At 34.1% G+C, this 14,122-nt stretch overlaps 1 protein-coding gene across 1 annotated transcript in view; it reads left to right on the top strand.

Moving 5' to 3' along the window:
• The window catches only part of LOC117321874, a 61,894-nt gene that overhangs the window by 31,461 nt on the left and 16,311 nt on the right, over window positions 1-14,122 (top strand). Inside the window, exons 20-37 of the mRNA XM_033876480.1 lie at window positions 987-1,081; window positions 1,567-1,678; window positions 2,395-2,646; window positions 3,570-3,712; window positions 4,500-4,701; window positions 5,690-5,845; window positions 6,112-6,275; window positions 6,925-7,062; window positions 7,964-8,126; window positions 8,319-8,462; window positions 9,378-9,503; window positions 10,369-10,541; window positions 10,940-11,088; window positions 11,635-11,801; window positions 11,940-12,086; window positions 12,555-12,683; window positions 12,958-13,077; window positions 13,725-13,954. Of these exons, the coding sequence (XP_033732371.1) occupies window positions 987-1,081; window positions 1,567-1,678; window positions 2,395-2,646; window positions 3,570-3,712; window positions 4,500-4,701; window positions 5,690-5,845; window positions 6,112-6,275; window positions 6,925-7,062; window positions 7,964-8,126; window positions 8,319-8,462; window positions 9,378-9,503; window positions 10,369-10,541; window positions 10,940-11,088; window positions 11,635-11,801; window positions 11,940-12,086; window positions 12,555-12,683; window positions 12,958-13,077; window positions 13,725-13,954 (2,810 nt within the window). The remainder of the gene's footprint in view (window positions 1-986; window positions 1,082-1,566; window positions 1,679-2,394; window positions 2,647-3,569; window positions 3,713-4,499; window positions 4,702-5,689; window positions 5,846-6,111; window positions 6,276-6,924; window positions 7,063-7,963; window positions 8,127-8,318; window positions 8,463-9,377; window positions 9,504-10,368; window positions 10,542-10,939; window positions 11,089-11,634; window positions 11,802-11,939; window positions 12,087-12,554; window positions 12,684-12,957; window positions 13,078-13,724; window positions 13,955-14,122) is intronic.

Here is a 14,122-nt window from a genome sequence, read left to right as displayed (position 1 = left end):
TCATATGTAAAGGGCGTTCGAGTGCCCTTATCAAACAGTAAAACACTAGTGATTCGTCGTCCTATTGCATCTACCATTCCTTAATTGAAGAAAAGTATCAATGACCAAAAATCAATTCAATTTTCTCTCTAGGGATGATTTCATTTCACTTCTTGTTAAAACAGAAAGCGATTGGCTTTTGAAAATATTGAATAGATTTTGAAAATAATGATATTATGTAAGTTATATTGTTTTCCCATTTGACACAAGAATTTAATGAAAACAGCTCACAAACAAAACCCAATATTGTAATTATGTTTACTGTATAGCATTGCTACCGTAATTATAGATTAGCGTATTTTGATGTGTTGATAGCGGTTATGAAACATAATTCATAAGGATTTTAATTTTACTTAATGTGTTGGGAAACTAATCTTCCAAAATCAATGACCAGGACGACTCTAGCGAATTCTACAGGGAGTACAATTTAAGTATATGTTTTAAGCATTCATCCATATAAAAAAAAGTATTATGGGTTTGGTATTCTCATAATAGTGTTCACATAATATAACAAAATTTATACCAAAATATAGTTAAGAGAATCTACAAATTCAACATCAAACATAATACTTTCAGAGAATAAAGAAATTAGATGAGAACCAGTGTATGGTATTTGTAATCCCATAGTATTATAGATTTCGATGAGATAGGTTATGATGTTTATAACATGTTTAAAGTATTCTTACAATGGTATAGCATATGTTTTTAACACTTCCTATGATCCTTTTTGTCAGTGACATGTAGTAGGGAACGTTGTTTATTACTTTCAAACAGTATGTGTTTTTTTTAATATAATAGACTCCAGTGTTAAATGTATTTTCATTGAGCTTACTATATGTTTTTGATTAGTTTGTTTTTAAATCTAACATTAACCATACTTTCACAACGATATCATTTCCCTATTTGCTATAACACATGACTAATTATCGTACACTATTTCCCTACAGATGGTTCGAATTCCACAGGAACATCTGGAGGTGAAGGGGTAGATAAATGTTTCCCAATCACGTATAATAACGGTGTAACACCTGAACAGATACAGGTGAGTGAATCATTCATAAAGTCCCTCTTCATTTAAAAAAATATGGCAAGATGTTATCTGGCTTCGCATTGTTTACATCCCGTCCAAATGATACATATACTTGGTTGTGTTGGCGAGTGGCGCTGTGGTACGAACTCGTCTTTCACCTAGACGACCGAGGTTCGCTTTCCCGATCGGACGTGATAAAGTTTTGCCGCCACCTGCCCAACTACGCGGGGTTTTTCCGGGTACTCCAGTTTCTTTCCACAGTACGAGCCCTCACATGCTTCCAACTGGGTTTACAGGAGTGATCAGTTTAAGTTACTATAGCTTATATGGCAATTGTTGTAAAAAATATAGTGTTTATAGTTTTATTTACGAGACTTTATGTATATGTATAATAAATCCGTTAGTTCAAGTACCTCCAATAAATATTAGTATTTCCTAGTTGTGTCGATATTTAATATTTGAGAATGGTTAATCATAATTTCATATCCTTCACACAGGCACTGATAGACAGTTCAGCGTACTGTACACAACATTTAAGTTATAACTGTCGAAACGCACCCAAGACTGACCGTGTGCATTACAAAACCTGCGATGGGGAAATACAACCAGGTAAATATTTTGACCGAATATCTATATTTATCCTTTACAAAAAATTATTATATGATTTTGATCTCGGTCGATACATGGTTTTATTAATCTGCAAAAAATATTGATCTCGAACTTCAATAAGACCATAAATCGACCGAATTAAAAAGGTTTTAATATATCTATTTAAAAATGGTAATTAAAAATATTCGTGAATGCAAGCAAATGTTCACTAAAAGAGATTATAACGTGAAACATATTCATTGAAGGAGACTACAGATGAAAATTGTTAACGTTATATACTCCAAATAGTTTACCTTTTCATCAGAAGTAATTTAATGTTTTAATGTTCAGATAATATCATCGTTCCAAAAGTTTCAAAGACATTGCTTGTTTGAAACTTGTTGTAATAGACATTGTCGGACAATGCCAAGGGGCGTAATTTATGCCCTGTAACATTTTTTTGGAAACGCCCATTCAATAAGCTGTTTTGCTTTACTTTTCTATCACGAGAGGTCGATATTGTTTTAAAAGGGAGTCATTTGACCTTATTTCAGCTTGTTCAAAATTACCATAGCTGCCGATAGGCAGTTGAACGTAATTAATGATCATTTCAGCGAATGAGATTTTGTGAAATTTATTATTTCATAATAATATATATTATTGATCGACTCATTCAAACAAATATTATCTTTATTTTAATTAAAAAATATATCTTTATTCTTGATGTTGTGATTTAGGCTGGGGTGGCTCTAACGGGGACGAAAAGTGCGCGTGTGGTGTAACAGGTGTGTGCGGTGCAGGTCCTGAGTCTCCATGTAACTGTGACATCGAAGATGGCAATCTTTACACTGATGAGGGTTGGATACACAACAAAACGAGACTTCCTGTCTGTGAAGTATGCTTTTCCCTTGACCCATCCACTGATACTTCGCCGTCTCGTTCAGCTTCATATACAGTGACAGACCTCATCTGCAACTCCGGTCCAGTTGGTTTGTATTCACAACTTGTGTTCCTTAATTGGAAATGCATCTGCTCAAAGAATTTTCAAGCTATTTTTTCAAATGTGAGATTGATGTTTTATAAAAAAAAAAACCGAGTAAAGAGAAATGTGTCTTGCACTGCCGAATGGAGGAATAATTGTTAAAGTTCAAAAGTGTCGCTGGCTGGTTTATTCTATGAAACTTTTGTTACAAATGAGTATCAGGGGTACATGAAGGGTCTAGGATTATAATACCAATTGATGGCTGTTAAATTCGTACTGTTGGTAAAATCCTACTCCATAAACCTGTGGTTTAGTGTGGTTAGTTTATCAAAGTACCTTTATTATCATTACTATTCTTATTGTATTTGTTTTTATATGGTTCTTGTAAAGTAAAAATTCGTAGTGACGTATTTTTTGGAGAAATAAATATCACTTAGCATACAATCTATCGTTTTGATTATCAATAATTCTGTGGTTTTCATTTTATTTTAAAAGACTACATGCGTGCCTTATCAATTTCATTTCGGTATTTGTGTATTCGTGAGTTCTACTTCAGATTTAAAACCCTTTACTATCTTTTCATTCCCATTTGATACACAAGAACAAAACATAAGGAGATCAAACAACCTTCTTTAAACGCCATGCATTTTCTATATGGAGTCCATACCTATACAAACACATTTTAGGATTGAAGGAATGAACAAACAAGTATTGATATTACAAAAACAACTTGGTGAAAAGATATTTTTAGCAGTTTTGAAACGATCTTTAACGCCATAGTTCGGCTAATGTGTTTTTAAACCTGTATTGATGTTTATTTCCGTTTATTAACATACAAAATACAAATAATCTGTGCAATATAAATAAAAGGTGTTGTAAAGAATATTTCCTCATCAGAAACGAAAACTGATACCAGATAACTTTCATCAGGTATGGTTGGGTCGTGCCAGGAAGAAAGGAATAAAGGTATGGAGGAGTCGGACACCATATACATCGATCCAGATGGTGTAGGCGGCAACCCTCCATTCCCTGTCTTCTGTCGTCTTGAACCATTTCCACCAACTGGAGCAGCGGTATGAAAGAACAATTCCTTATGGAATCCTTAAAATTCTATTAAGAACAACTTTCATCAAAATAATAATGACAAAATTAGCATAATGAGTTTTTTGTGTTAGTTCAAACGGTCTTTATTACAAGATAAGTCAGCTTAAAGCAGTAATGACTGGAAACATTTCATTTAAGAGATGTGTTCTTAAGAATAAGGCTTTTGATACAAGAATTACACTCAGATACATAGGTCATGTCTGGTCCCCCAGCAGATAATTATTCGCTAGGCAGCCAATAAAATAACTTAAATCTATTCATATCCGAAGAATATTCAAAGAATAATATTTATATTTTATTCGTCATTTTAGTAGGAAAATATATATTATACTAATATAACAGGTCAGCGATTTATTTACGATTAATATATGTCATCTTAAGTTTAGTTTGACTCGACCTAATTATACCACGTGTGGGTAAATACACTGTTACATGTACTTAAATCACATCTCAATTTAGTAGATTAGCTGAAAAATCATGAATTCTGTGTAAGCACCAAGTGATGGAACAGATGATGTGCTTCAAGATATCAATCATACTAGATGGACATATCGGTTTATGTATTTTGGTCGTGTTGTTTGCATATCCATTTTCATTATATCTAAGGGAATAGAAAAGTCAAACTATCAAATAATTGCTACAAGTCTGAATGCGTAAACGTTTGATACTAGTAAGCTTTTAAACAATATTAGCTCCAGCCTCTAATGTCTTATATCAGATATGTTTTATATAATTAGAATGGTTATATGTCTATAGGAAGTCCGTCCACGGGAGGAAGATTACCCTACGACCACCAACGGCACTGTTGTTATACACTATTTCGTGTTTGAGATATCCTACGTGAAGACACTGGTTCAGAAATCCGTTTACTGTGAGCAGGCCATTTACTTGTTATGTGGGAATGCACAGGTACCAGTAAATGGCAGGGATTTGGATGACTGGGTACAAGGCCCTGACGGTAAGACATTCCTGTGTACAGGTATCCCCTCAATTCGTGTTGCTGTGTTTCGTTCTTTGTTTACTAACATTTTACCTGTTCTAACGGATTAATTCAACATATCAATCTTGTGTCATCAAGGACATCCCCGATGGTGCAAGGAGGTCAATTATAGTCACCAAATACAATATTCATACAATGATATAATGGACATTCATATTTTGTATTTTCCCAAATATATTTGATATTATAGGCGACTTCGGTTGGGACTCAAGTTGAAAGTCGACTTACTCTAATAACAATTGATCATCCAAAGTTCCGAATATAGTGACGTCATATGACCCGACGCCATCAACTCATGGCCGACCCTGGGTTAGAAGAGTTCACACTACAGCAACTATTTTTCGTTTGCACATGCGGAACCATTTGGAAGAACGGCATTGATTGGTTGTTGTGAATACACATATGTAATAACATTAGAAGGAACAGTCTGACTATAGTAAATAGTTGACTCTCGAGTCCCTGTCGCCCTAGGTGTTACAGGGACCACTTCCTGTAAGGCTGGAAGTGTGAATGTAATTTACATTGTTATTATATTTTGGGCAGTTATTAACGCCCCTATGATTGATGTGTGGGCAGTTATTGACGCCATTTGGTTGATGTGTGGGCAGTTATTGACGCCATTTGATTGATGTGTGGGCAGTTATTGACGCCATTTGATTGATGTGTGGGCAGTTATTGACGCCATTTGATTGATGTGTGGGCATTTATTGACGCCATTTGGTTGATGTGTGGGCAGTTATTGACGCAATTTGGTTGATGTGTGGGCAGTTATTGACGCCATTTGATTGATGTGTGGGCAGTTATTGACGCCATTTGATTGCTGTGTGGGCTCTTGGCTGAATAGACACAGTGACCATTGCTATCAATTTTGTGTTTCTTGATGTATTCTGTAATAGACATTCATTTTTTATGTTTCCCCAAATATATTTGATATTATATGTTGCAGGGTCCATTTCCTGTAAGGAAGGGAAGTGCGAATGTAACGGTGACGAATATTACGGCGGATACGTCATTGTGAAAGACCTCCTTCCTGTTCAGATAGTTAACCAGCTACCAACAAGCGGGAAGGGCACCATCCATGTCAAGCCTATGGAGTGTTATGGTAAGTTACTTACATAAAAAAATGTAAAGAAAAAATTGCGCTTGTAACCGTTTTGATTGAAGAATTATTTAGATAATAACGTTGACCACATGCAATAAAACGGAAGACTTTTTTTCTCGTATAGAAGGAGTTTCATAATATACATTTTATTTGAATAATTGAATACTGATGACATAACAGTTCCCATAACCTCTAAATAGTCTTGGTTGTATTAATACCAACTATTATATACAACATACTGATATGATAATCTATTATCCTTGTAGACGTGTATAAGGATTGTCACGAGATAAAGACAATGGGCGCCATACTTCCTAAGAGGATCAACCCGAACAGTATATATGCCATAGACCCGGATGGAGCTGGCGGAGTACCCATATTCCAAGTCTTTTGTGATTTTACCACAGACAAAACTATTGGAATTACCCAGGTTAGTACAAGGATATAGGCATCGATTGACAATATATATGACATTAAACAGTAAAGCAGTGATTATATAACTTTTAATGTCTGACAGCTGTTTCTCAATATTCATTATATAGGGTATTATCTGTTATAACTAAACTATGTAACAGAATGGACATGCTCTAGAAGAAGACGAATAAAGGGGAAAAATAAGCTTAAACAAATTGTATCTATCATAGATATGAAATCCGATAAGTATGTTTTATCGTGTAGTCTGAAAGCATCATGGGAGATCGTTGTCAAAATGACAACCGATCAAGTCAGCTAATCAAATAATAATTAACAAATAAATCACACTTCAAATTATTATTCCAAGTTTAGAAATATATCAAAAATAATAAACGACTCTTATAAACTCCAGTTCGTAGTCATTAGTTCTTAGACACATTATTTTACCCACTATTTATGTAAAGAGTGTAGTTGGATATATATATTTAATGATAATAAAAAGTCTGTAATTACTGCGCCCATGCAACAGGAAAGTAGTTCCGGCAAAACACTATGTTTCCACTGTAAAATTTTATTATGTTCAGTGAAAACATATAATTTATCAGTTTGACAATTTTGTATATTTATCAGACAAAAATGTAATTAAAGTATGTTTTATGTTGTAGATTGATAATTCAATCGAAGGCCAGATTGTTGTGAATGGATACCGAACACCATCGGACTACACGATTCCAATTGAATACCCAAATGCAACCCCGAAACAGATACACGCACTTGCAAATATTTCAAGTTTTTGCTACCAGGTTCGTAAATCATGTTAAATAACTGATTTCTTGCTTCCAAAAAGCAATCAACAAACCAAATATTTTTTACTTAATAGTGAGATAAATTCGTTCACATAAACCTATCGGTAAGCTGCATATATTTCATTTATCTGTAGCAGGTATTTATTAAAACTAATTTTACTACATGTACCTATGAGAGATGTACGTTGGTGGTAATGTTATGTTTAATCATATCACCTTCAGAACATGATATAAACTATTGATCAATGTATCAAATTGTATGGGGGATTATTATTATCATTTGCCAATGCATTATGAATATTTGTTTGAATGCGATAGATATTTCCATATATTCATACATTTGTTGTCGCGGGGTTATTGATAATATACAATTATGGCACTCTGTTTTGATCTATAAGATGATTCATAGAGCCCAGATAACTAATATTAACATCGGCCCCAGATAAAAATAATAGTTATTAACCGAGGTTGGAGGCCGAGGTTTATATTGGTTATCTGAGCTCTATAAATCATCATATCGATAGAAACCAAGGGCCTTTACTGTTTTATTACATTTCGGTATCAAAACCAGAGCACAGTATGCGTGAGGTATGATCCATGTCATTTAAATTGCATCTTATTCCATAATATTGACCAAAACGTCATAAATGGCACATCTTTGATAAACATTGCATTGAACCCGACAAATATGAAATTACACGACGTCGCAGAACAATCGCACGAGCATGCAATATGATCGATGTTTTATCATTGTCGCAGAGTACAATTCGATGTTGAATGAAATAACACGTAATAAGATGTAGACCAACTAATACAAAACGGAAAAAATGTAAAATAAAAGCAGTCATCTTTGTTTGATCAGTACGGATGTAACTAGGTTATATGATGTGTTAAACAGGACATTCGGTACGAGTGTAGGGATATTCCCAGTTTGCGCTTGACCATGTATGAGGGCGAGGAGAGTCAGAGCGTCGGAACAGGCATCAACAGCACAGATGGATGTCCTTGTACATTAACTGGAGATTGCCCGGACGACCATATCTGTCGATGTGACGCTAAAGGTTAAATTGCAATGTCCGATTAAAAGTCTCATGCCAATATACGTTTGACTCAAATGTTAAATGTCAATATAATTTGCAATGTTTTATCGGATATAAATACGTAAATGCTGTCAAAATTTTAAAGGTAGAAAATCGGTAATAACGAGGTATACGTAGATGATATATTTTAAGTCATTTTGATTTTGGTACTAGGGCCAATGGTCTCATATGACTACGGCTGGGTTCTTCAAAAGGATACATTGCCCATAGAAGAGGTAAGGTTTGGCCCTCCACAGTCCAATGACGAACAGGGTTCCGCCTCGATCGGCAGCGTCAGATGTGGTCCCAAATATTTCGGTAAGTTATCATACTCTACCCTTACCCCTAATTAGACAACACAAATGAAGATACATTCATACATCTATGAACACATTAAAGTCAGGTTATTTGAAGTTATCAAACAAACTTTAAGAAGACATGCTGTTTTAAGGATGACGCTTACACTAAGATTAATACCAGGCGAGTATATCGTCACATCAGTATGAACGTGGAATCCATGGCAGCGGTCCTCCCATTCATTAACGCATTCATCTAAAGTTCCATGTCAGTATGAACGCATTAATCTAAAGATTCATGTCGGTATAAACGCATTAATCAGAAGATCCATGTCGGTAAAAACGCATTAATCTAAAGACTCGTGTCGGTAGGAACGCAATTTTGTTGCATTTAAGGCGAAAAACATTTTGCAATACGGGTGTAGCCAATATGCATTCATACCCACAGAAATGTTCGTTCAAGCGGTCCTTGATAAACTACGAAGTAATAAAGGGTGAAAATCTCATTATAAATAATTCGCTTTTTTATAATTCAATATAAATTCATGCAGCAGTAAAAGTAACTTTCAAACCTCATACATAATTGATAGGTTGTGTTTTAGCGTATTCCTTTTTTTAAGTTTCAATGATAAAATTGATTTACAGTGAATATAAGTAATGTGATACACTATAAAGAAACAACGATTCGCATAGTCAAAGTTTAGCACATGAACACAATGCCTACTGGTACCTATAGCACTTTGGTGAAACCAAGTGTCCATAACTTTTGCTTTTACGTTTGCAATCGCTTTCTAAATTACATATTGTCGATATGACCAAGAGGCAATTGGAAGGAATTCATAATAGACTAGAAGTTTTAAGTGTGTATTGAGATGTAAAGACCGTCACATCACAGGTATTTCTTATTATTTATCTTTTTCAATGACAATTTCGGCAGACATTCCGAAGGACTGTGAAGACGCTTATTCTAAAGGGTTCAAGTCTGGTGATATCCTGATAATGCCTTCAGAGGGTGTGACACCTTTCTTTGTTGTCTGTGACATGGAACTGGTACCTGGTCATGGTAAGTATAACGACCTTGTTATCGACACTGTTGTTATTTTCCCTAGATGGAAATACATTTTATGCGTGAAATATCTAATGTTAATGTCAATGTTATAACGCATTATTGACTTTCAGATTGTAGGGTATGAATATTGTAATTTCTAAATATAAACCTGTGGTTTTCGAATGATAGAGTAATAAAAATGTGCGACGACCGCTTTAAGAAATAAGGAATGTTGTTACTGAATCGTCATTATATTGATAATATGTTAAAAGATAAAATGCAACAATGACGAAAGAATTTAAATGTCCATTGAGTTTTTGTTAAGACGACAGATATGTGATAGTAAATTGCACAAGAAAGGACTCTTTTAGAAACATCGAAATTTAGGACATTTTAATGTATCCTTTAATCACATAAAATGTTTTATTTACCAAAAATTCTATAAAGTAACATGGTATGTGCAAATTGTTTAAACGGAATTAAATGTTGGGTGATTACCTCCAACAACTTAACAATTTAACAAAGTTGTAGGAATAATTGGTATGAGAGAGGGATGCGGTGCAAAATCTCGTTCTTATCTACAAAAATTAAAAAAATGTCGTTATATGTATTTGATGTTGTATAATCGCGTATTGTTAAATAGAAAAATTGTGTAACATTTGATTAATAAACATAAACGATTTAAGTTCAAATTTGATGTTATACTATTTTGACCGTTATGACCTTTGGAAAGGGAAATATGAAATGTCAGAATTTGTCAACAAAGCGCCATTGGTTACGGGTATACCAGTACGTAGGATGACGTCCTAATTGGTACTGGAATAATTCCAAGAAAACCACACGAGTGCAATGTTTGAGTTACTTTACGTTTCCGTTGAAGGTGTTACTGTAGTTGGGAACAACAAGGACGATGAACCTATCGATCTTGACCTCACCGTCGACACAACGATAACTGTCACTTACAACAATGCTACTATTCTCCAAGTCGAAGCTTTGACAGAGATTTCCCAATTTTGTGTTCAACCAGTCAAATACGACTGCTACGGGACACAGGTATTCATCACCATCGTAAACCGTGTGTTGATGTGTTTATTTTGAATCTGAATTAGGAATGTATAAAAGTGTCATGTCGAAATTGCCTAAAATTCAACTTTTTGTTTGTTTGGAGTCACAAAACGTATCCTCACACACTTTTTTTGCTTCGCTATGGGTGCGTGAATTTCTTAACATTTTTTCATTCATCGCTCTTCGTTTTCTCGTGAATAACCGCATTTAAAAGATTCTTTCCTTTTTTATTGATGTAACATAATCGTATTTGGATGGAAGAGAAAATGAAATACTGAGAACGATAAGTTTTCAAATGGTTAAAGAGTTTTTAGGGTATACGTGATAGAAAACTTTAACATCAAACCGTCATAGCTATAAGGATGAATTGTTTTACTTTGTGGTAGTTCCTGGGTTATAACAAATTTTACTGGAATGGAAAAGAAAACAAGGAGTTTCGTTACCTGGGAAATAGTGACAACTCACAACAGGAGTGCTCGTGCGGCACAGAAAACAAATGTGGAGGCAACCGCACTGAACTAGAACTGTTACCTAGGTAAGAATGACTTATTTGCGAATATTAAGTGTATAACAAGGAACTTTATAATATATTTTCAATATTTAGAGAAATTTAAAAGTTGATATTGATGATGACATTATAACACTTATGCATCTTTGAAAAGTGTTAAATTTATCTGAATTTAAACACAAATCAAAATTATGGACTTATATCAATCAATGAAATGTTATACTCGAAAATTTATAAATTTTGAAAATAAATTTGAAGAAAAACATACTGGTTTGTATAGAAACCAAGGGTGAGACTTTTTACAAAATGGTAGTACGAAAATGATGAAATATAAGAAAATACTATTTTCTGAATTAAATTAAGAATCAAATTGTGGAAATTCAATTAAAAAATTAGTTATCTGAATTTAATAATTAATAGAAGTAATTACAAATGTGGGAATACATTCAACGAAAAGGAAGGTATGGAGTAAGAATTTACATAATATGTTATAAAAAATGTATTATCTGAATTAAAGCAAGGATTTCAAAGATGAAATTAGTGAGATTTTTATATCTATTTTATGTTGCACAGGAAATGTAGTTGTGATGCAATGGAAGCTGAATGGAGAAAAGATGGCGGAGTATTCTCGAATACTGATGATCTTCCGGTCAGATCTATGACATTCCTTAAAAATGACAATGATGGTGCTAAGGGAAAATTTACATTTGGCAAACTGTATTGCTCGCAAGTAGAGTATAGTAAGTAGTTTTACTTTTGTATTCACTTAAACGCTATACCTATATGATAACAAAGAGGTAATCATGCTAACGACTATAAATAAATGTAGCAGATCAACAGTACCTAGTTGCCGTTTGATAATTACTTTATCTTCACAGATCCGAATGAATGTGAACTGGATATCCATGATTGTCATGAATTTGCCCAATGCCAAGATACATCAAAAGGATTTGAATGTCACTGTAAAGAGGGCATGCAAGGCATTAAACGAGACCCACTTGTGGCAAACGGCCGAAATTGCTATGGTAAGACGAACAGTCGGTTGTTTTCATAAATATGTAAGAATTGATTATCAAGTTCACGAAGATATATACTAAGCGATAAGAGATTAATGTCTGTTTAATTATCCAATTATTATTTAAAAAAAAAAAAAAAATCACAGCATTACATCCTATAATACTAAGATAGTAAAGGTAGCATTTTTGATCCTATTCATCTTCATAAAAAACGAGAAAAACAAATTGCACCTTCAAAAATTTATGTCGACCTTTTTCATTTTTGTAAGGCCAGTGATAGACATGTAATCAAAGTGTACATTTCCGGCAATGCAATGACCATAGTTTGATACATGTTTTAAGAGCATTCAAAGTTTACAGAGATATTCAGATTAAGCATTGGTAGTGTTATTTTATGTAAATGACATTTTGATGTCCATGTCTACGACAGTTATGACTTATTTGTCGACACTTCTGTATTATTTTGTTCCATTTCAGACGACAACGAATGTGGTACTGCAGTTTGCCAGCCTGACCGTGCAGACTGTACAAACACATTTGGGTCATTCTACTGTACTTGTCACGATGGTTACGTAATGGCTGAAGGATCAAAAACCATCTGCAATGGTACGCTTATGCACATATCTGTTACGCTAAATATATGTTATTTGTCAATTTTGTATAGTATGTACATATATTAGCTTTCATTTATCAATATAATGTTTTATGAAAATAACAAATATTTAGTTCGTATATTATATCTTACTTTTTCTCCGCAGTCGAGGTATCCTTATCTTCATATCACCTATTTCAAGGTTATTTAATAATCATAACATTCGGCAGATGTGATGATTTTGAATTAATTTTGAAAAATGAAAAAAAATCATCGTCTTTTTTTCAGATATCAATGAATGTGAAATTCCAAATATTTGTTCACCTCACGCCGAATGCTTCAACAGGCCCGGACATTTTGTCTGCAGGTGCAAGCGTGGTTTCCGAGGTGATGGATTTAACTGCACCTGTAAGTAAACTGTTCTACGTAGTCGACCTTGTGTAAGGGCTATGTGATATTATTTTCTTCTTACCCTATGTCCTGTGAATTTTAATAAAGACATACAGTCAAACCTGCTCTAACGGTCTCCTTGAATAAGCGGCCACCTCCGTTAAGCGGTCAGTCTGTGGTCCGCCCGATGGAAAACACTACATAATAAACCTTAAATAAGCGGTCACCTGTCTAACGCGGCCAACGGCCACAAAAATTTGCCCGGAGTCAATATCGGTCGGTCCCTTGGGTGGCCGCTTAATACAGGTTTAACTGTATCTATTAACACTAAATGCATGCAAATGCAAACAGGCATATCCAGCTACAAGTATGATCAGTGATGGCGATATATATCTAATTAGTTTTAAACATCACATCAAAAGCTCTCGATATATACAGGTGACCAATAGGTAAGAATAATACAAGCGTGCGTATTACACAGTACGCATATTAAATAGCTGATTTACCTTTTTACAGTCTAAAAAACTGGTTACAGAAGTTTTATAAAATATCAAATTATTGAGCATAATTGATAATGAGGAAAATTATATTCCTTACTATCCCCATTTGTATGTTGTTACTGTGAAGTATCGCGCATAATTATGTTTTGTGGATGATTTTCACAGCTGTCGGCATCTGTGCCTGTTTTGGAGATCCCCACTGTACATCTTTTGACGGAAAAGTGCTTCATTTCCAAGGAGACTGCCAATATACTATGGCAACTGATGGATGTGATGGAAAACCGCCAACATTCGAAGTAAGATCAAAACACTGGAATCAAAATATCCCTGGATTAAAAGGAGCCACCTGGATTGAAGAAATAGAACTCATCCTCTTCATTGGAGGTTCAAGCACGGTAATATAGACAAAGATTTAAAAATCAAATTTTGTTTTGACTCACTTGATTCTACAAAAGTACTAGTTTACTTATGTACATTGACAATTAATGAAGAAGATATCGAATACATTTCATAGATACTTATCTTTCTTTGGAATTAATTAAGTACTTAAGTGTTTAATTAAT

This window comes from Pecten maximus, chromosome 2 (assembly GCF_902652985.1).
Source record: "Pecten maximus chromosome 2, xPecMax1.1, whole genome shotgun sequence".
NCBI lineage: Eukaryota > Metazoa > Mollusca > Bivalvia > Pectinida > Pectinidae > Pecten > Pecten maximus.
The sequence above is the reverse complement of the archived record's forward strand: the minus strand, read 5'-3'. Positions and strand labels throughout refer to the sequence as shown.